Below are 22,184 nucleotides of genomic sequence, written 5' to 3'. Positions count from 1 at the left end.
AGGAAGTGGCTAAAAGAGGTAAGCAAGAACAGGTGAGGGAATTTATAAGGCTCTATAGGGAGGGTAGCAAAGACCTACCAGGTGACCCTCGAGATTGCCTGCACAGGAGGGCGTAAGAAACCGATACATGACACAATCAGATGAGGTGCTTGCCTTCACGCAGGGATGAACCTGCCGGAACACACTGCCACCCTGCCCAGTTCAGAGGCCCCAGGATCTCCTGGGCCCCAGAGACAAATTCAACTTTTAGAGGCAGTCCTGGGCCCTGAGCGTAACCTGCTGCCTGTTAAAGCTAAATTTCTTGAATGCATTGAAAGAATTCATAGTGTACGTATTCTTGAGATATAAAATGTCGTCTACACCAGAAGCTTGCAGTTCAGGCCACAGGATGGTTTCATCGGCTATTCCCTGATCTTCTGGGAGTTTAAAAAGAAATCTGCCCTGGCCGGGGTGGCTCAGTGGGTTGGGCATTGTCCGGAAGGGCAAAAGGTCGCCGGTTTGAATCCCAGTCAGGGCACATCTCTAGGTTGCAGGTTCAGTCCCTGGTTGGGGCACGTGCAAGGGGCAACTGACTGAAGTTTCTCCCTCACATCGATGTTTCTCTCCCTCTCTTTCTCCCTCCCTTCCCCTCTCTCTAAAAATAAATAAAATCTTTTAAAAAGAGAAATCTAACAGCAGATATTTATAATATGCCATGATCTCCATCTTACAACCCCATCAGGGAAATACTAGTGGTTAATGTAACGAGCAATTTAGAGTTACTGGTCTCCTTCACACAATTAAATGGCCTCATGTGCCTTAAGTAAACCATCTGATAACCCGAACTTAATTATTAACCATTTATTTTCTGCCCTGGCTGGTGTGGCTCAGTGGATTGAGCACAGGCTGCGAACCAAAGGGTTGCCGGTTCGATTCCCAGTCAGGGCACATGCCTGGGTTGCAGGCTAGATCCCTATTGGGGGCCATGTGAGAGGCAACCACACATGATGTTTCTCTCCCTCTCTTTCTCCTTCCCTTTCCCTCTAAAAATAAATAAACAAGCCAATTTATTTTCTGAATTCCCTGAACTTCAAGTAAGGATATTAATATATTTAATTCGTCATCCTAACAATTCGTTGCCAACAGCCATAGCCAGAGGTGGAAACCCTGAGGGCTCGTGCCTTCCTTTGTGATCAGAGGTGATGTGAGGTAGCAGCTGAGGGACAGAAGCCAGAGACGAAGCTGGGGCTGCCCGCCGCCCCCCCCCCCCGTGCCCCCAAATCCTAGCACCACCGCTGACTGGCTGTGTGGCCTTGGGCAAGTCACCACACTCCCTGTGCCTATCTCACAGAGCTGTAGTGAGGATTACGCCAGCCCAGAAGTGTCCCTCAGCAAGTCCTTATCAGTAATCCATAAGGCACTCAGATCAGCCAATGGTAAACAGCACTGTGTGTGCTAGCTGTATTTTAAAATTATTTTATGCTCCTAACGGTAATTTGTAGCAGCTTGGTTAGGCGTGTATGAAGTTCAAAAATAGGCCCAAGGAGCTCCACGATTCCCAAAAGATTGTAAAAGCAGGTAACAACACAATCATGTTTTTTTTTTTTAATTTAGTATTTGATTCCTCGCGGTGGAATAAACGTTTCCCTTTACTTTTGCCAGAGTTGAAAATATGTCGATGAGGCTGGAAGAGATCAATGAACGGGAGCAGTTTATGAAGACGTCCCTGCAGACGGTCGACCTCCGACTGACGCAGCTGGAGGAATTATCGAGCAGGATGGTCACGGCGCTGGAACACCTCGCGGGGGCGGACAAGTGGGAGCTGATGCCGCCGCGGTCCCGCGCTTCTTCCGAATGCGAGGCGACTCACCTTCTGCGGCAGAGCAGCGTGCACAGCGCCGACAGCTGCGGCACGAGCAGGTTGCAATTGTTCGCCGAGGAGCTGGTGTGTGAGGACGCGTCGTCTCTGTCCATGCCACCGGGGACAGGCTTCCGGAAGAAAGCCCGCTCCTTCCGCGTGAAGGAAGAAAAGGACCTGAAAATGCCCCTGATCGCTGCAGAGCGCCAGGGCAGCCTTCGCCTCTTCCCCAGCACCAGCGCCCCGGCGACCCGCGAGGGCAGTCGGCTGGCCTTAGCCAACGTCAAGCACGCTTCAGAGCCAAAGTTAGGCCCAGAAATCGGGATTTCGGAAGGCGACCCAAGGCAGGCCAACTCTGAAAGAGGAGAAACCATTTCCCCAGGTCCAAATCAAACCGAGGTCATGCCTGGATTGAATAAATCCAATGCTCTGAACACTCAGCTGACAGTGGGGACAGCGCAGATAGAAGGCACCGTTTCCTGTTCCCTGGAAGACACGAAGGTGACATGCTGTCACCCCGACGAAACACTCGAGGCTTGTCAAACCGTGGAGTCCAGAAGTTTTGTATATTCCCACGGGACAAAGCTGGTCAGCGGGCTGAACAACTGGTGTGCGGAGTACAGCTCGATCATGGATCGAGCCTGTCCCTCCACGGGGCAGCAGTGGACCACCGAGTGGAAATACGAAGTTCAGAAGATCACGCGGTCTCGCAGCACCGATATCCCCTATGCCGTGTCGGAAGCCGCGATGCAGGCAGAGCTCAGAGACCCATCCACGGATCCCGAAGACGATAGCTGCGTTCCCACGAGGGTCCCTCGAATCTCTCGCTTGTCACTCGCCGTCACGGAAAGAACGGAAACAGGGAACTTACTAGCCGTGAAACCAGATCAAACTTTGGGCTTCGCGTCTTCAAGGTCAAAAAGTTTACACGGCCACCCTAGGAATGCTAAAGCCGTTCAGGGCAGGTTAGACAGATCTGGACATGCCAGCAGCGTCAGTAACCTGGGAGTTGCGTCTGGAGTTAAAATGGAGACACAGAAGGTTAAGCAAGAGAAAACGTCCACGGAAACTGAATGCTGATGTGTTTGGTTTGCCTGATGTTCAAATCAGAGCCACTGATGAGTTCCATCTCGGATCCTCGGTTTCCGAAAACGTTTTCATCAGGTGTATTTGGCCATTTGGACTTGTGATTAAAATGGAATACACTAAACTTAAAGGAATATTTTGTTAGCATCTGTCAGTAACCTTGTTTTTTGTTTTTTTTTTAGTTGGAGTAGGATCAAATGAAAGTGATGATACTCCAATAGAGGTTAATTACTTAATCAGTATACAAGAATCTTTCACTCTCAGTAACAACAACAACAACAACAAAAAAGAATCTAAGTCTCACCCTGGCTGGTGTGGCTCGGTGGATTGAGTGCCAGCCTGCAAACCAAAGAGTTGCTGGTTCAATTCCCAGTCAGAGCACATGCCTGGCTTGCTGGCCGGGTCCCCATTGGGGGGGTGGGAGAAGCAACCACACATTGATGTGTCTCTCCCTCTTTTCCTCTCTCCCTTCCCCTCTGTCTAAAAATAAATTAATAAAATCTTAAAAACAACAACAACAAAGAACCTACAGTCTCTATTTCTGAGGGCCACCAAATAGCCAAGGATATACTTCTTGGTGCCACTAATTGGTTACTTAAGGAGTAAGGAATTATGTAAGAGGGAGAAAATAAAGAGAAAGCAAAAGTGTAAAAAAGGAGGGGTAAGGGAGAAAAAAATAAATTATGAGCTACAAGAAGTAAGAAGTAGAAAGGAGTCATGAACACCACATGTTTTGCTGGGGTTCTGTTTTACATGTTATTGTTTTAAAATTACACAGTGGGCCCTGGCTGGTGTGGCTCAGTGGATTGAGCACCGGCCTGCGAACCAAAGGGTCACCGGTTTGATTCCCAGTCAGGGCACAGGCCTGGGTTGCTGGCCAGGTCCCCAGTAGGGCGCGTGCAAGGGGCAACCACACACTGATGTTTCTTTCCCTCTCTTTCCCTCTCTAAAAATAAATAAATGAAATCTTTTTTAAAAAATTACACAGTGAAAGAAAATACAGGATTATATCAAAGATCACAGTGTTAATACTTCAGGGTGACCAAGAGTTTTGTCAATGTGTGAAAAGAAAGGAGCTAGCATTTTCTTATCATCCTATAGTCCTTGGGAGCAAACACAAATTAGTAGTCCCTCCACGCACGCAATGGCTTGTGCAAAGTTGTGGCTGGAATGGAAAGGGCATGAGTGCTCGGTCGGAACTGTCGAGAACCACAGAGGCTGTTCACGGCCGAGCACGGGAGGGGTCGTGCTTCACTCTGTAAGTTCAAAGGCTCCCCCTCCTCCCCCACAAGTAACCACTGTCCTTTTGTAGTGAAGACTTCTGGGCTGTAAAACTATGACTCCAGCGCTGGGCGGCTTAAAGCACCGATTTTATTTGCTCATGGACTCTGCGGGTCAGGAATTTGGACTAGGCACAGCGGGAATGCCCCTGATTGGTGGCCTTGGCTGATTTGCGTGGTGTAAAGGCTCCTACGATGGCCGGTTCCAAGCTATCCACGTGATATCTGAATGTGGAGCTGGGGAAAGATACTCCACAGCTGGCTTCTGCAAGCCGGTACTCACTGGCTGCCGTGACTCCATGGTGTTTGAACTGGGGCGACCGAGTGTCTGGAGGTGGAGGCTGGAATCCTCCAGAAGCATCTTCCTTCACGTGTGGGCTGTGGGCTGGAATGGGACTCTCAACGAGAGCTGTCATCCATGAGGACACAGGAGCACGGCCTCTCCCAGGTGGCCTGGGCTCCTTCACACTACGACGGTTTCCAAGAAATCACATCTCTTACGCAGCAGCTCAATCTTCCGAAACTGAGTGTCCCAGCGAACGAGGACAAAATGCCATTGTTCATGTCCTGGCATCAGAAGTCACGCAGAGGTACTTAGATGGCATTGCCTGGCTGCAGATGAGTCACCGAGGCCAGCTAGATTCTAAGGGAGGGGTCCTATACGGGAGGAGTGTTAGCAATTTTGCAGACGCGTTTTTAAATGGCCACACTTGCATTTCATCACGGTTTTGCCGCCCGACTGCTCCTCATCACTATAGTTTCATCTCACTCCTTGTTTTCACTTACTGACCCTCCCCTGCAACCCTTTCTCTTCCTTACAGTTAATCTGTTGGAGAACATGGACCATTTTGTCTTGCAAATTTTGTCAGAGTTTAAATTTTCCTGGCTGACTACCCATGGGCTGTTTAGCACGCTGCACTGTTCTTGCACGTTGGCAGAAGAATTCAGAGGCTTATTTATTCCGGCTTAGGTTCAAACCCTTTGCCAAGGCTACCTGGGCAATGTTGCTTCTTTCACTATGAGGCACGTTCGCCTACTCATCTGTCTTTTTGTGACATCAGCAGCTGGCGATATTCAATGCCTAGATGTCTTAATTCATAGGAGGCTGCAAATTGCAATACTTTAATCCTATTCTTTCTTTTAATGGTTAGAATATGAGATGATTCCTTTTACCTCCTACCTGGTTACAGAGTGATACATTCACACTGTACATACAGCAGGGACAATGATGGATTTTTCCCATTTACTTGACAATTTTCAAGATAATTAATTGGTTTTCTATCATCTAATTAATATATAAAGTATATCTATTTGATGCATATGGTGTATATATATGATACTTGCGTATTAATTTTTTATATCTTTCTACCCACAATGAAAATGCTGTGAAAGTAGGAACTTTGTCTTTTCAGTGACCTGAATAGTTTTTAGCACAAGGCCAACATTCAATACAAATTTGGTAACTCATTGAATGAATGTATAAAGTACCTAGGACCTAGTAAGCAGTTGAGAAATGCTAGCTCTTTTCCTCCTGGGAAAAGGGAATTATCTTCAGGGAATGCCACTATCCCCCAGGATAGAAGAACCAAGGGTGGAAAGAGAGTCAGAAAAACAGGAGGAAGAGGACAAAATAGTGACATTAGAGCCAAAAGAATGGATAGCCGGCTACCCTGAACACACAGGATGGTCAAACAGGTCAGGACTGACAAGAGGCTGTACGACTAGCTTTAGGGATGGCGTTGCGTCCTCCCAAAATTCTTATGTTGAAACCCTGACTGCAGTGAGACTATTTTTGGAGATAGCGCCTTTAGGTTAAATGAGGTCATAAAGGTTGGGGCCCTAACCCAATGTGATTCACACCCTTATCAGAAGACACGAGAGCACTCTTCCTCATCCACGAGCTTTCCCCCTCCCCTCTCCCCATCAGCCATGTGAGGACACAGCCTCTGAGCTGGCACCAGTAACCTGCCTTGACCTTGGACTTCCAGCCGCCAGAACTGTGAGAAATCAACTTCCATTGTTTTAGCCACCCAGCCTGTGGTATTTTTGTGATGGCATCCCAAGCAGACTAACACAACTGGGTATCTGGACCTGTCATCAAAATTAGGGTGAAATTCACAACACATCTGGAAATCAGAGTTTTCCCTCTTTGCAATTACGTGGTCCCATGTTATAGTTATAGATTCTAAGGAAACCTCCATGAGGGAAACTAAATCACAGAGTCAGTTATTGGCAACTAAAGGACACCCACATATTGCTGAAGAGTGTAGATAAAAATCAATTTTTTCCAGTTTTCTTGAGATATAATTGATATACATCCCTGCATAAATTTAAGGTGAACGGCATTAGGATTTTTCACTTACATAGGTTGTGAAATGAAGCCAATAGGTTTAGTTTGCACCCACCATCTCAGATGGATACAATACAAAGAGGCAAATTTTTTTCCTTGTAATGAGAGCCCTTAGGCTATATTCTTATCAACTTTCATGTATGCCATACAGCAGTGTAAACTTAGTCATCACGTTGTACATTACATCCCCAGTATTTACTTATTCCAATTATATGCTGAAAGTTCGTACCTTTCAGCCACATTTCTCCAATCCCCCACCCACCCCACCCCCAACCTGGTAACCACAAACCTGGTCTTTCTCTGTTTTTTTTTTTGTTTTGTTTTGTTTCATCTACTTAATGTAGAGAAATCACGAAGTAATCACACAAGAAGTTTTTAAATGCATTTGCACAATAGTATTTTTAACACCTATAACCCAGTGGACTTCACATGTCAACACACAATTGTGGTTCCGGACCAAAAGGGAATCACGTATCACTCAAACAAGTTAACTAGAATGATTAGTAGAGGGCTGAATCCAGGATACTTTTCAGGGGGGGAATAAGCAACACTTGAAATCTGTAAGCTTTTAAATATCCCCTTTAGCAACACTTGTCACTCTGATTCATAGGGCCACACTGCAGCTTCCTTGTGACATTATGAAATGGATCAGGGTTGTCTTCTTCAAAGCCTAAGAAGGGTCTAGTCTCAACGAAAAGATTCACGGAAATGTAACACCATCAGCCTTCTTCCACCAAAGGCTGCTCCAGGTCAGAAATACATTAGCTTCAGAAATTTGTTAAGAGTTTCAGGAACGCTGAAGTGCGTCTGTCCTTTGCAATGAATGGGCAGATTATTTGGTCCGTTGCCTGTGGAAGCCCCTACTCTGCTAGGGCTTTTGATCACTTAGCTGCTGCTCACTTACATCCTTACATGCAAGGAGCAAAAAGAAAAGAAAGGAGATAACTCGCTTAATACCTTTTTCTACATTAAAGTTTAATAAGGAGGGTAGAAGTAAACAAACGAAATCGAGGGGTCAGGGTAGGCTGCCAATGTCATCAGTCAGCAGTGACCACGGCTCCGCAAGTGTGGGCATCCCGGGGAAATGGGCCGTCAGCTCAGCGGGCAGGACATCCCGGTCCCGAAGCTCCGCGCGGAGACACCATTCAGGTGGTGGAAGACAGTCTCGCCTAGGTGAGGGACATCTAAGGGGACTTTATATGCGGTACCAACCGCGGTGAACGTCTGAGGAGGGTCACCACCGGCGGCACCTGTTCACTCTCCTAGATTGGGTCCCTCACGCGCTGGGCGCAGTGGGGCTGGTTCAAACCAGGGCACCCGAGTCCCTTCCCTCCCCCCAGGCTCCTCCTGAGGACTTCAAACAAGAATCGCGCCAGCTGCATGACTAACGAGCAATAGTCAAGAGAGCTGTCCCAGGAAAAGACGGACAGTCGCGACAGAGGATGTCTTGAGCCAACGTCCACGATCAAAGGCCAACGCCCCCTTGTTCCGTGATCCCCGCGGGCCGCCGTAGATCCCTGGGGGGGGGTTGCCTGACTCCTGCGGGCCACCGTAGGTCCCTGGGGGCCGCCATGACCCCCGTGGGCCGCCGTAGGGGCGCCTTTCTCAGCCTATGCTCCCAAAATGGCTACCGGGCAGTGCTCCCCCCGGCGCTCTCTCTGAGGAGGTCCTGGCAGCGAGTGTGGGGCGCAAACTTTGCGTTCCGACGCCAGCGCGGCCTAGAGGCGGGGAGCGGCCGGCCGGCGCTGCGCGCTCCGTCTTGGGGCGGGGCGACAGGCCCCTTCCGGGGATGGGCTCCGGCGTCCGAGTCCGACCGACTCTGCCCTGGCTCCTCCCCGCTCGGGCGGGCGCTCCGCGGTGTCCCCGCCCGCCAGTCCGCCCGGCCCGGCTGGCGGCAGACGGGCCCTGGGCAGCCGCACGGGGAGCTGTAAGCCCGCGGGCGTCGGGAGGCGTCAGCACTGCCGCTGGCCCGCGGCGGGTCCCGGGCTGCGACCGGGCCGGGGAGAAAAGGCAGCGGTACCATGTTCTCCCTCAAGCCGCCCAGACCCACGTTCAAGTCCTACCTCCTACCGCCGCCCCAGGTAAACAACCCTTTTCCAGCGAGCGACCCTGTCCTCGAAGATTCCGGGTAGCCGCCGGGCCGGCCCGCGGGAGCGGGGGAACCCGGGAGGCCATCGCCGTCCCCCTGTCCCCATTCGCGCGGCTGCCCCCACTGGCTCGGCAAAAACTTGTAAAACTCCACCGCAGCCATTCTGTGCCCAGTGACCTGCCGTCCGTAGTTTTGTCGTGTGACGAGACTCAAGGGAGCGTCCGCAGCTGGGTTTGTTAGCCCAGCGACGGTCCGTACCGCGACCGCCAGTGTGATTGCGTCGCTTGTGGGCACCTGGTAGAGGAGGATACCTGTCTGTCATTAGGCAGTTTTACTATTTTATTGTCAAACTCCCGAGCCGATAGTGAGCCGATCTTAAAAAGAACTCGGTAAAAATGCGAAAGAATGTAAGGGCCGGGGGTGGGGGCGGATCTCTGTCTGTCGCATATGTCATCCCTTAGAACACAACATTTGCTTTAGTATCTCATGGGGAGGAAAAGTTTTTATTCTGACTTATTTTGCTCGTGTATTTCAGACTGACGATAAGATTAACTCGGAACCGAAGATTAAAAAACTGGAACCGGTCCTTTTGCCAGGTAAACGTAATGGGCTTGGGTCCAATGTTATTCCTCTGACTAGTACCATGTGAGCAACTTTCTCTTCTTTTTGCTTTAAACTTTATCCAGTCAAAAATCTAACCAGTGAGGGAGGAAAAAAAGAAAAAGAAAAATAATAATTCGCTTACAATTAAACATTAGAAAGTAATAATTGATATTTGTCTTTGCAAATTTAAGCATCATAGAAAATTGTCAAGAATGTGACCACCTGCTTTCCTGTCTCCTGAAGTGTTTTTATTTTTAAAGATTTTGTTTGTTTGTTTGTTTATAGAGGGGAAGGGAAAGGGAGAGGGAAATATCAATGTATGTTTGCCTCTAGAGCGTCCCCTCCTGGGGACCTGGCCTGCAACCCAGGTGTGTGCCCTGACTGGGAATCGAACAGGCAACGCTTTGGTTCGCAGCCAGCTCTCAATCCACTGAGCCACACAAGCCAGGGCCCAGAGTGTTTTTTTTTTAATTTTTATTTTATTTTGTTTTATTTTAATCATTGTTCAAGTACAGTTTTCTCCCTTTTACTCCCAATCCAGCCCACTCCCCCAGAGTGTTTTTAAAATGCCCTCCAGTTGTTTAGGTTGTGAAAGCTTCTCTGCCCTTCTTGTCTGTCTGCAGCTTTATGAGTTGACCACCAGTAGTCGGATCATCATTTCAGTAGTGTGAAGAGCCCCTTCCACGGTGGCTGGGTCTCTGTGCCAGTAACAAAGCTTAGGGAACTTTGCATCTCCTACTTGGCAAATGTTTCTGGAAGGTGTCAGCTGAATTTGCAAGTTTACCTGTTTCCCTTTAGAAAGGCGAGGCACTTCCCAACAGAGGAGCTGTTCACGTGTGGGGGCCCCTGGTTCCTCGCTGCAGGGGCTGTTCTGTGCGGTGTAGGATGCGCATGACATATCGGGCCTTTACCTGCTGGATGCCGGGGGTGCCCCCCTCCCTGCTCCTGGTGGTGACGCCCAGTGCGCCACCAACATTGACGGAATGACTTTTTCATTTTCCTCTCAGGGGAGAAGAGCTGGGTTAGAACGAAGGGTGCTTTAGAGAATCTTGGAGATGGAAGTAGGCATTGGTGGGAGATAGTAGTTTGTTTTTAAAGTATGTGGGCTCTTTGATTGGTATTTTGAATTGTATAATAATTAGGAAAAGTCCGTTGTTTGCTGCAACTCTTGGGGGAAGTAGCCAGATGCTTAGCAGAGCCTGGTCTAAGCCTGAAATACAGTCAGACACCAGTTTGTATGGCTCCTGTGAACGTTTAAAAATCTTAGTCACTGCTCCATACTAAATTGAGTGAAATGATTCAACTCGTATTGTAGTCATTGAATAAATATGGAACCTTTAAACTTAGTGCTTTAAAATGTGAAATGTTAAATAGGTGCAAAACACCAACCGTTAAAAACATCAGCCATGGTAGAGACTCACAATTTAAAGTTGTTTTAAACTTTAGTATGGGAGTTAGTTAAAATTTGTTGTCTTGATTTTGTTCTTGCTTTTCACCCAGACCGTGTGTGCTAAATCACCCTTTATGCACTCTCAGAGCGAACACTAGAACTACTCAGTAACCTTTGCTCCCCGTGTTTGTGGGGTTTAGGCTTAGTCACCCCAGGCGTGGGCCAGCGTACGGCAACCGGTGATCCTCTGCTGAGCCCTTGAACTTCGGCTTCATTTACTTTGAACAGCCCGCTCTCAGGCGTTGGTTGTCCCTTTCCAATGCTGTGATTTGACACTAGTCAACAACATGGTCTGAGCTGCAGGTACAGCGCTTGATTTTTAGAAACAGGCTTTTATATTGGATTGGATTGGGAAAGTGTCAATATCAATCAGCCTGAAGAACTTTTCACTGAAGGGTCATCCATGCTGTGGAACTAACTAAAAACTTGCCTTTCTACGAAAAAGGCAGAGTTTTCTGGGGAAGATTTAAGCTTACTTCCTGACTGTGAGTGGGTCACTTGTCCTAGAAATCACAGCTGAGTCTGGATCTTCTGGCCCATGTTAATTTTTTACACTGGGCCTGCATTTGCATACACGGCGGCACTGGCACCCTGCCTTCTGTTTGCGCTTAACCTGTTCCTTACAGAGGGGTGAGCTAGCCCTGAGTTAGTGTGTCTGCCGCTGTCTTATCCTCTCCTTCCCCACGCTCCCTGCCATGCTCTCTGTTCCCGGCTGTGCCCATCCTGTCACCTCTCTGATTGCCATTGGAAGCTCCTTTGCTCCCCCTTTGCTCTGCAGCCGCTGCCCCGCCCATGAGACCTGGAACACAAGTGCAAGTGAGCGAAGCCTTGGCGATCTGGCCTTCTCCAGTCAGAAACCAGGGGACAACTTGGGCAGGTCGCCTGTGGCTTTACGCAGGCGCACAGAACAAGAAGTCATTGTTCCGAGACATAGCATTGCATGCTATGCTTTGGCATGATGCCTTCGGTTCAAGGATATCCTACTTCAGTTGCCCACAGTTTGAACTTGTAATTCAGTAAGCAGATGAAAATTAGAACACAAAATCAATTGTTTATTTGTGTGCTCATTTACAGAGTGCTCTGTCAGAACTTAAAAACCTAAATTTCAAATGATCCTCATCTCTTATGAAGCGGAGAAAACAGAAGAAACTAATCATTTAATTTAGATTGTGCTCATAATTTTCAACTTGCCTGGTTCATGAAACTCCGTAAGGTGGAGATTGTACCTAATTCAGCCTTGTGACTTTGGTATCTAGCGCGGTCTGCACTGAGGTGTCGAGTGAACGGAAGACCTCCTCAGACCATCTGCTTAAGTCGCCACTGTAGCGGTGCACACGTGCGTGCTCACACCCAGACCACGCTCAGCTGGAGCCGTAGAGGAAGACCGTCCTTTTATGCCAGCGCATCTCTGCCCTTTCCCAGAGCCACGCTGCTCGAGAAAATTATACCGGAGCCTGGCATTGAAGTGCAGCACCCAGTGAGCACCACTAGCTTTGCCTAGGCTTTCTCTTCATCTCCCATCATTTCTTGACTTGCGTTGTTTTGATGATTGTGTCACAGATGCATAAAATTGCCCCAGTCCTTTGAAAGCAGGGTGAGTGGGTGTGTTTGGCATGTTTGTCAGCAGCAAGTATTGCTAGGTTATGCTCGTGTCTTCTTTTGTTTTGTAGCTGCCAGGTCAGTGCAGTGAGCATGTGGGCGTACTGGGTGCCTGGCTGTGTGCTGAATGGGGAAGTGCTGGACGAGGCGTGTGCCCGGGTCACACAGCAGGACCTCGTGCAAACCACGCTGCCTGCAGAGAGGGTAGAAGGTTGGGGTCAGGGGTTCCCAGGTCCAGCCCAGGCCTGGCTGGCATCAGTCAGAGCTAGGTGAAGGCTCAGCCAGCCCTTGGTCAAATGGAGAAAAATAGGAAAAATGCAGCTTTCTCTTCTATAGAGCTCAACTGATTTGATGTGAAGGATTGTGTTTTATTCTGAAATTATGTCCTTCCAACTTGTTTAGTGTAGGTAGGTTCTTTTGTTAAAAGAGAGTAATAGTAGCTGCAGCTTTCTAAAAAGTTTTTTTTTTTAACTGTATTTTATTTTTAGAGAGGAAGGGAAGGAGAAAGAGAGGGGGAGAAACATCATTGTGTGGTTGCCTCTTGCACGCCCCCTACTGGGGACCTGGCCTGCAACTCAGGCATGTGCCCTGACTGGGAATTGAACTAGTGATCCTTTCCTTTGCAGGCCCGTGCTCAATCCATTGAACTACACCAGCCAGGGCTTTCTAAAAAGTTTTTAAGTTATCAAAATAAAAGATTAAGAGATCTGTTGGTTTCCTGAATAATTTTTGTACTTTACCTGATTTGTGGAATTGGACCCTGGAAACCACTCGGTTAAATTATTATAATACTATAGGTACAGTTTAGCATGAGTTACTTTGTCTGCCTGGGAGTCTCCACTGTCTTCTGAAAAATGCACCCTCCCTTGTTTAACAAATTGTCCTTCCCCTTCTCTGTCCAGCCTTGCGTTCTAGTGTGGCCACCCGCCCCTAGCCCCCAAGCCTGGGCACAGGTTTGCCTGGGGCACGTTCCCAGTGGTACTACGGGCTGCCTTTGTGGTGGTGCTGCCAGTGGCCGTCGACCCAGAGGGTCTGTGCACGGGAGTGAGGTCGTATCGAGGGAGGCGAGGACCCACATCGAGGGCTGCATTTTCCTCAAGTCTCGCCAACGCAAAGCACAGATTGCTGCTTTTTACTGAGCTACTTCCGGGCAGGTTTCTGACCTTTTCCACTAAGATCTTTACCTGGCACGTAGCCTACAGGTCACTCCTTGTAACAACCCCGTCAGGTAGGTAGGTAGCAGTTGTCTCATTTGACAGAGGAGTGACTGGAATTGCAGAGGGTAAGTGGCGCAGTGCCTTGCCGCTAGAAAGGGCAGAACGGCAGCCCTGAGTCCCCTCCCAGGCTGTGCCTGTAACCACCAAGCAGCAGGGCCTTCCTGACTGCACAGGTGGCCTTAGGCCACAGAGTCACACTTTGGAACTGGGTGGTGTGGATGGGACGTCAGCCTAGAAGTGCACCAGTGAGGTAGAAAGAGCTCAGCCCTTGGCTCTGTCCTTCCCACAGCAGTGACACATTTTGCCCCAGCTTAAGGAGCACTTGCAGACCATTTCAACTGCTAGAAAGTGGAATGTCTTTGCAGGCAGGGCACTTCCTGTTGCTGGTGGAGCTGAAACAGAGGCTGGTGGAGTGCCAAGCCACTTTGTCACAAGGATGTGAGATTCTCTTCTGACCCTGGGACCTGATCTTGGAGGGGAGGGGCGGGGCGTGGCGTGGCCAGGAAGACTTGAGGTGCTGTGGCTAACAGTGAGTGAGCCTGCGGTAATCCTTCAGCAGGTACCGAGTGAGGGAGTGAGTGCAAGGTCCTGCTTCTGGCAGAGGAGCCCAAAGCTGGGCAGTTCCAGTTCCAGTTCCAGTTCCAGTTCTCTGGGGAAACGCTGGACAGTTCCAGTTCTCTGGGGACACGCTGCAGGAGAGGAAGGCAGAGGTGCTGAGGGCTCTGAGGAAGGTCACCGCAGCCAGCTGTGGGGGAAGGGCTTCCACTCTGTGTCTGGAGCACCTGCCGAGCCTCAGCCCCTGTGCTCAGGCTATGTGTCAGCTCTGCTGGTTCCCTCTTCCCGTCTGCGGGACCAGCAGCATCTTCATTGCTGGGGTTCACTGTTCAGTTGACAGTGAGTGCACTGATTGTCAGCGTCTTCTGTGATCAGATCAGAGAAGCATTCAAACACAGGGCCCCCTGGAAAATGGAAACACAGGTTGTTGGGTCGCTGCCGTGTATATTTTTTGCATGTTCATCACACGGGTGGGCTGTTTACGCACTGCTCTTGTTTTCGGCCTCACTGGAAGTCCTGCTCCCTCACCTGGATTACACACCCTTTAGGTAAAGACTTCCTTTGCTGGATGATTCAGGTTGTTTGATACCTTTTTTGTAGCTAGGCTCTAGAGATGATTGGGGACTGATTTTGTAGTATTTTGAATTGCAGATACAGATACCTTGCTTTAGGAAGAGCAAAAGACTTGGAACTGTGAACAGTGCAACCAGCTGCAGGATCCTAGGGTTAGGTTCATACCTCCTCCTGGGGCTGTCGGTTTGGAGCTCTCCACCTCAGGGCGGCTGCTGCGGGAGTGTGGGCCAGTGTTCTGTGACCCCCTCCCTCACTCCCTCGCGTCAGTCCGCCTGGGCCTTGCAGCGCCTGCTCAGACACTGACCATGAGCCTCCATGAGTAAAAGCCTGCTTAAACAGGGCCAAGTTCAACTCTTGAACCTCTCTAATTTGCTGACTCTCCACCCTGCTGACCTCTGCACCATTTCTCTGTACAGGAGTCCCCCCTAATCTGTGTTCTGCTTTCCACAGTTTCAGTTACCCACGGTCAGCCATAGTCTCATACTACACAGAACAGTCCAGAAATGAACAGTTCACAATTCATAAATTTTAAATTGTGCACTGGTCTGAATGGCACGATGAAGTCTCTTGCTGTCCTGCTCCGTCCCTCCTGGGATGTGAATCAGCTCTTTGTTCAGCGTCCTCACGCTGTGTCACTTAGCCGTTTAGAGGATTCTTTTGTTTTGTTTTGTTTTTTGTTTTGTTTGTTTAATTGATTTGAGAGAGAGAGGAAGGGGGGGGGAGAGAGAAGAGAAAGACAGCCACTTATTCATGCATTCATTGGCTGATTCTTGTATGTGCCCTGACTGAGATTGAACCCACAGCCCCAGTTCACTGGGTGATGCTCCAGCCAGCTGAGCCCCCTTGCCAGGGCGAGCATCGTTTTGGGGCTGTCACTGGAACCTTTGTGAAGTGGTAGGTGTTTGGGGGCTTGCCCACAAACAGGTTCCGTCTGTTTCTGTGAAAGGTTTTTAAACTGATAGAAACAGACAAAGTAGGTCAGTATCCTAACTTTTAACTTTTATTTTAGTTTCTTGTTTTATTTTTTCATCTTCCCTTTTAACTCTAAGTGTTATCACCAACTAAGTTGTAATTTGAGTGCAGAGGGAAATCTGATTTGGATTTATGGAATATATTTAAAATAAATAGATTGCATGGTTAACTTTGAGGTTAAAGCTGAACTCTTTCTCATTCCTTACAAAATAAATCAAAAACATTGGTTTGGGGGATCCAGCTGCGTGTTAATAACATACAAGCATTCCATCACATAATGCCCTGAAAGAGAAGGAGGTGTTCATTTCTTCTCCAGAGTTCCTTCCAGCTAGGAGAGGCCGAGCGTGCCGACCTGGGTGCAGCCTCTCTGATGACTGTTCTGTCCGTCGCAGGTGTCGGAGCCCGTCGTGCTGCAGTGTTTGTCTCTTACACCAGGGCAGGAGGCCTGGCTGACGCTTGCCGTTGGGAGGGTGAGGGTACTCACGGCTCTGGGGAGCCTTCGGTGTTCCCTCTTACTGTCGTCATCACGAAACGCTCCCTCTTGGTCACACAGCGACCGCCGACATTTCAGTGTGCAGTTGCAGCTCACACAGTGCTGTTGTTCTTTTTTTAAAGGAGAAATTGTTGTAAACGAAGTCAATTTTGTGAGAAAATGCATTGCCACAGACACCAGTCAGTATGATTTGTGGGGAAAGCTGATCTGCACCAACTTCAAAATTTCCTTCATCACGGACGACCCGATGCCACTGCAGGTGTGTTGGTCTGCGTGCTGCTTCCTTGTGTCACGGTTCCTGACTCTGGAAGGAAGTTAGGGCTCATATGATCATTGTGGGGTTATTGGGAAAAGAATTAATGTGAACGTAACTTTGTGTTTCAGAAATTCCACTTCAGAAACCTCCTTCTTGGTGAACACGATGTCCCGTTAACGTGCATTGAGCAGATCGTCACAGGTACATATCATGCTTTCCTCCGTGCATAAAGCCAGCACTAGTCCCCTGGAAGAACTGTGTGCAGATAATTCAGATGCTTGGGTTGGAATTTTATTTCTGTAGGTTTTTTCCTTTTTTTGGAGTCCTAAGAACATTACTAAAAGAGATCAAGAAATTGTTTTAAAATGGAGATACAGAATGTATAGCTTTTTATATTTTCTAGTACTTGTCCTCTTTTAGATGAAAATTGTAATCGTAAAATGTATTCAGAGGGAAGTGGTTGGTGTGCAAAGAATCATGTGAAATAACTGTAAAAGCAAAGTTAGAACTGGTCCCCCAAAGCTCTAGGAGTCACAGACAGACACACATGCGTGAGTCCAGCAAAGCAGCGCTCAAGGGGAGGGGCGGCCTTCCAGTGATTGTTACTCAGGCTCGGTTCGAGTTTTCAAGAGTGAGGAACAAGAAGGAATTTTTTCACATTTTAATCTTTTTTCATGTTTTCTTTTTTAGTAAATGACCATAAGAGGAAACAGAAAGTCCTAGGCCCCAACCAGAAACTGAAGTTTAATCCAACGGAGTTGATTATTTACTGTAAAGATTTCAGAATTGTCAGATTTCGCTTTGACGAGTCAGGTCCTGAAAGTGCCAAAAAGGTAACACTTTTTTCTGGTTCAGCTTTGTCAGGTTCTGGGTTTTGCGTTACGCTTACCAATTTCAGTTCTGTGTGGTAGTTCTGATTTCTCAGTTGCTCAGAATTTTTTTTTTTTAGGGGAAGCTGTCAGATACGTTAATAGAACTGTTTCCTTGGGCTAGTTTATGGCTGCTTTAAAATATTCTATATAATTTTCTTATCCGCTCCTAAAATATTAAAATGTATCATGTGGAGACTAGTATTTTTTTTATGTCAAGATTCTTTAATAACGAGATTGAAAAGATGGAGATCTATTATAAATGAGTTTTGGTAGGACCTTTAATTTAGTACCTCAGCACTTTATCACCAAACTTTATCAGCAAACTAAGAGGTAGACGGAGTCACATAAGGGTTAGGCAGATGAAGAGTAAGGGGAGGGGCCTAGTGAGCGTTAGTGCTTCAAAGAAATCTTAGTGGGTTCACCTGAGTGACATTCCACAGGGGCAGCCAAAAGCTAGGGGCTTTTTAATTGGCTTGTCTCCCCTCTCGTCCCCTGCCTTCCAGGGGAACATTTGTTGCCTGTTCGTGGAGTCAGAATCAAGGGCAGAAATCCCCACTTCAGGTCCACATTTTGACCTCTGCAGAGGAGGGAAGCTGTGGATCCAGTGCCTCCGCGTCTGGTCTGTAGTGCAGCAGTCGCGGAGAATGATAACAGAACTCCTGGAGAAGCCTGCTCCTGTCTGCAGAGAAGAGAGGGACAGTGTCTTAGTGAGGCAGGAAGTCGCTTTCTCAAAAGTGAGGCAGCTTTGGCCCCACCAGAAACTGGGTGCATTTGTTTTCCGTGAACAGTAGACTCACTGCAATAAATTTTCTGTTGCTATCAGAAGTTGTTGTCAGAATGGTCTTAAGGCAGCTGCCTACATATCTACTTTGGTCAGGAGATGGTAGATTTATTTTTAGAGTTAGAATCAACAGTTTCTTCACAGGAAGACAGCAAGCATGAGATGAATATCTGAAAACGACAACTTGGACTAGATTGTCCAGCACAGGGGTCTGTGGCTAAAAGTTTTCACACGGAGTCTGTGAATCCACGTGTCAGCTTGCTACGTTACTGAAAGTCCAGCTGGGTAACTCTGAGGCCCCTTTTAGCTGTTCAGGTCTGCAGTTCGTTTTTTTGGCATTTTACTAATTTAAGATGCCTAGTCTCATATAGAAAGGCTTTATATTAGTTAGGTGGTAGACGCTGTGTAAAATATTCTAGCCAAGTTACCTTTTTTTTAAAGATTTTATTTATTTATTTTTAGAGAGAGGGGAAGGGAGGGAGAGAGAGAGGGAGAAAAACATCATTGTGTGGTTTCCTCTCACATGCCCCCTACTGGGGACCTGGCCTGCAACCCAGGCATGTGTCCTGACTGGGAATTGAACCAGCGACCCTTTGGTTCACAGGCTGGTGCTCAATCCACTGAGCCACGCCCATCAGGGCCAAGTTACTTTCTTCACCTTAAATACATGTAGTAATTTAATCGAGTAAAGCATCAAGAATCTCTGTGAAAACTCTGACTTCAGAATGTGTAGCATCTCAGGGACAGGGACAGCACAGAACCCAGGAAACGGAGTTGGAACACAGATTTCTTACGTAAGAACTTGATACAGTGGGTTCATATTCCCAGAAAGTTGACATCTCTCCCAATCGCCTACATTTTTCAGATGACACTATTTCAACGATTGGAAATCATCATAATTTGGCTTGGTTCTCGAGCCATCTAGATGACTTGGTCTGAGACCGTGGGCTAAGTGAGTTGAGAAAATAAAGCATGAACACGTGAAAATTAAAGGAACAGTACAGAGTGGCAACGTAAAAGATGTTCCCACACAGGTGGTCAGTTGCCAAATGAGTGACACAGAGTAAACGGCCTGGAAAGTCAGGCTGTCCCTTGCCTGCTGCGCTGCTGCTCAGTGGCCAGGGGCCCGGTTGAACTGTGTGCACAGGCCAGCCTGGTTCCACTTGTTGTGCCCTCTCTTCCCAAGACCAGGCTTCTGGCACGAATCCTTTCCCCACTGTCTGAAAATATAAAAAGCGTGTTACCGCAGACCCAAAAGAAATACTGTTTTTGTTTTTTGTACAGTCACAGGCGGGACATGCAAGGAAAAATATATAGGCAATAAGACTATAAATAGAACAGTTTTTCCCTGGTTTACAAGTCTTCAAACACAGAGGGTCACATCACATGTGGTTGCCAAAGCTTAATTCTTCGTGAGTTAAAGGCAAAATTCTAGCATTCTTCTATTTCAAGGGGAAGTTTTCATCTAAAATGAGGTAACAAGTTGGGAAGCTACAGATTGATTTTATCTCCTTGAAACTTTGAATGCTAAGGTCTCTCTGGAAATGCTTTGACTTTAAAAGTTGTTTTAAAATGACCAGATGCATGTTGAGTGTTCTCTGGTGGGTGAACTGTTGATTAGTTTTGAAATACTGAAAGCCTTCACATTTCTGTTTGAAATATGAAATCCTAAAATGCTAAACGGATTCCCATGTTCTTAGACATTGAGGGAAAGCCTTCTGTAGTCTAGCTGGCGGCCCCAAATTGTGCTAAGACACAAAACGAGACGCCTTCGCCCTCCTGGCCCCGGGCGGTGACAGGCACAGAAGAAGGACACTGGGCAAGGTCTGGGACGGGATTGGGCAGTGCAGAGCTGGACAGCTAGCGTCAAAGCAGCTGGGAGCCACCATTTCATTTTGAAGAGCCTTTGCTCACAGCAGGATAAAAAATTGTTTTTAACGATTTATCCCTCATAGTACATATGTCACTTTATGTATGTGTAGAGATGGTCAGTGGGACACACAGCCTTCGCTTCTTCATTTTACTCTCCCATGAGCTGGCCGTGAGCCGCCTGCCTGGGCACACGTGCCTCGAGTGAAAATTCAGCTGTTCTCCTCGGAGGCAGTTGGCCTCCCCTGGCCTGTCGTTTTTTCCCCGAGTCGGAGACTGACTGCTCGGTGGCTTTCAGACCACAGACGTCCAGGAAGGCGGGTTGCTTTCCGTGCCAGGACTTGGTGAGGGTCGGCCTGCTCCTGGGCTGCCCTCCAGCTGGTCTGAGAGGGGAAGCCAGCACCCGTGGGTGCTCCAGCCTCTGCCCAGACAAGAACGTCTGTCTGCCTTGGTCTGAAAATCACTCCCCCACAATAAAGTATCTACCATCGTTTAATGTCTATAGTACCAAGGTTTTCTTCATTTCCTCTGATAGCCAGGGCACACGAACTGTTTCATAGGCAGTTTTTAAAGATGTAGAGTTTTTCTAAAAATTTTGAAGCTTAGGGAGTATGTTACAAAATTAGAATAAATTTGTGTGAAAGAGACCTACTTTTTAAGATGATGGGAGCTAGGAATGTGGACGGAGGCTGTTAAAATAGCGAGCATGAGAAAGCTCAGCAAAGAGGACTCCTGGCCCGCTGTCTCTCCCCAGAGTGCCCCAGGCCAGCAACCCGAACGCAGCCCAGATGACACAAGTGGGATGGGCTTTGCCTGCGTGCCCAGAGATACCCCGTACCCCGGTGCCACGAGCAGATACCCACGCTTGTAATTCCACTGCTGAGCAACCAGTTCAGGTTGTGCCCCCTTCCCCCAGGGCAGCCACCTGCACGTGATCAGCCTATGAGCCCCAGCTCCGCATCGGAACTTGCGTGCTGTCGGGCATGCCCTTCACCTCCCAGCCGGCAGAGAAGCGTGTTGTGCTGTGGTTGGGGGCTCGTAGAAGCGGGCTCCCCCGGGTTGTGGCCAGCAGCTGGCTTTTGTTTGGTTTTGCTTTGGGGCCCTACAAAACGTTCTGTAACCCATGATATATGACTGACTTTTGTGAAGACAAGGCCTGTGAGTGCTTTCTAAAAGTCTTAGAGGGGGTGATACGGCATTACCAGCCTGGAGCGTTTTCCTTCTTACATTAGTGACTGATCTTGCCAATGAGTGTTTTTAGTGCAGCTGCTGGTAAGCACACAGCACCTCCAGAAGGCTACTGAGAGACGGCCGGGACAGAGGGGTCTCTAGGCCTTTCCTCGGCTCTACCCAGACAGTGCCCCTGGTCTGTCTCTACATTACTAACCTGCTCCCTCCTTCCCTCTCTGTAGCGCTTCATCGCCCTTCCCTCTGGACTTCCCTTCTCCGGTAGCGCTCAGAGTGATCTTAGTATTGTTTTTCTTATTTCTCTTGTTATCATCTGTCCTCCCCACTAGAATGTAAGCTTCATGAAATCAGGCGTTTGTGCCTGTTGGCTGCAGCAGAATGAATGAGAGGCGTGGCACCTACCCTGGAGAAATTGGATGTGATGGAAGAGAAATAACCCCTGTGCCTTACTTTTTATTGACGCTCATAACTGTTATGGGAATACCTTGGTAGTACAGCCACCCGAGCGCAGTTCTCTTAAGAAACTTTATATCGGGGTGCTGTTGTGCAGGGAGAACAGGGGTGTCTGCAGTGGAACAGTGAGACGGCTCGGTCTTGGAAAGCCTGTCAGGGATTAGAGTCGGATGGAGGTGACAGGTTCACAGAGAGCCTGGTGGGTTGAGCGGTGGGGAAGGACTTCTGAGCAGAGTGTGGTAGAGACGACGGCTGGGGCCGGGTCAGACAGAACACGTGAAGGGACGCTGAGGGGCTGGTGGGAGGGTGAGGGGCATCTGGGGCAGGGGGCCAGTGGGTGCAGAATCAAGAGGAAGATTGAATTTGTTATGGAGGCGTCTGGGAGCCACAGCGAATTTTCCAGAGAGCAGACTGGTCAGAATCACATCTTCGCAAGGGAGTTCTTAGTGTTGTGGGTTTGTTTCAGGATGTAGGGAAGCCCACAGAGATGCCGTCAGGTGAGTGTGGCTGCAGGCTGTGGCTGTGGCAGTGCAGAGAAATGGGGCAGAAATGAAAAATGACCTTGAGGAAAGTGCGACAGAGCTTATACACCCCACACGGGACCTAGAGGACAAGGAGGCGGTGGGACTGTGTCCGGGCGCAGCTTTCGGCCGCTGCTGCA

At 48.4% G+C, this 22,184-nt stretch overlaps 2 protein-coding genes across 3 annotated transcripts in view; both read left to right on the top strand.

The window, feature by feature from the left end:
- The window catches only part of TRPM1 (transient receptor potential cation channel subfamily M member 1), a 68,702-nt gene extending 65,413 nt beyond the window's left edge, over positions 1-3,289 (top strand). For both annotated transcript variants that reach the window (XM_045824979.1, XM_045824978.1), the window contains one exon: positions 1,642-3,289. In XM_045824979.1, coding sequence (XP_045680935.1) covers positions 1,642-2,917 — 1,276 coding nt within the window. In that variant the 3' untranslated portion in view covers positions 2,918-3,289. The remainder of the gene's footprint in view (positions 1-1,641) is intronic.
- Positions 3,290-7,536: 4,247 nt separating this feature from the next.
- Positions 7,537-22,184, top strand: part of MTMR10 (myotubularin related protein 10) — a 37,205-nt gene continuing 22,557 nt past the window's right edge. The window contains exons 1-5 of the mRNA XM_045824960.1: positions 7,537-8,634; positions 9,178-9,238; positions 16,227-16,363; positions 16,489-16,561; positions 17,051-17,193. Coding sequence (XP_045680916.1) covers positions 8,575-8,634; positions 9,178-9,238; positions 16,227-16,363; positions 16,489-16,561; positions 17,051-17,193 — 474 coding nt within the window. The 5' untranslated portion in view covers positions 7,537-8,574. The remainder of the gene's footprint in view (positions 8,635-9,177; positions 9,239-16,226; positions 16,364-16,488; positions 16,562-17,050; positions 17,194-22,184) is intronic.

Source organism: Phyllostomus hastatus, unplaced genomic scaffold (assembly GCF_019186645.2).
Source record: "Phyllostomus hastatus isolate PE091 unplaced genomic scaffold, TTU_PhHast_1.1 phas_scaffold_555, whole genome shotgun sequence".
Lineage (NCBI taxonomy): Eukaryota > Metazoa > Chordata > Mammalia > Chiroptera > Phyllostomidae > Phyllostomus > Phyllostomus hastatus.
Note: the sequence above shows the minus strand (reverse complement) of the source record. Positions and strands in the feature narration are given on the sequence as shown.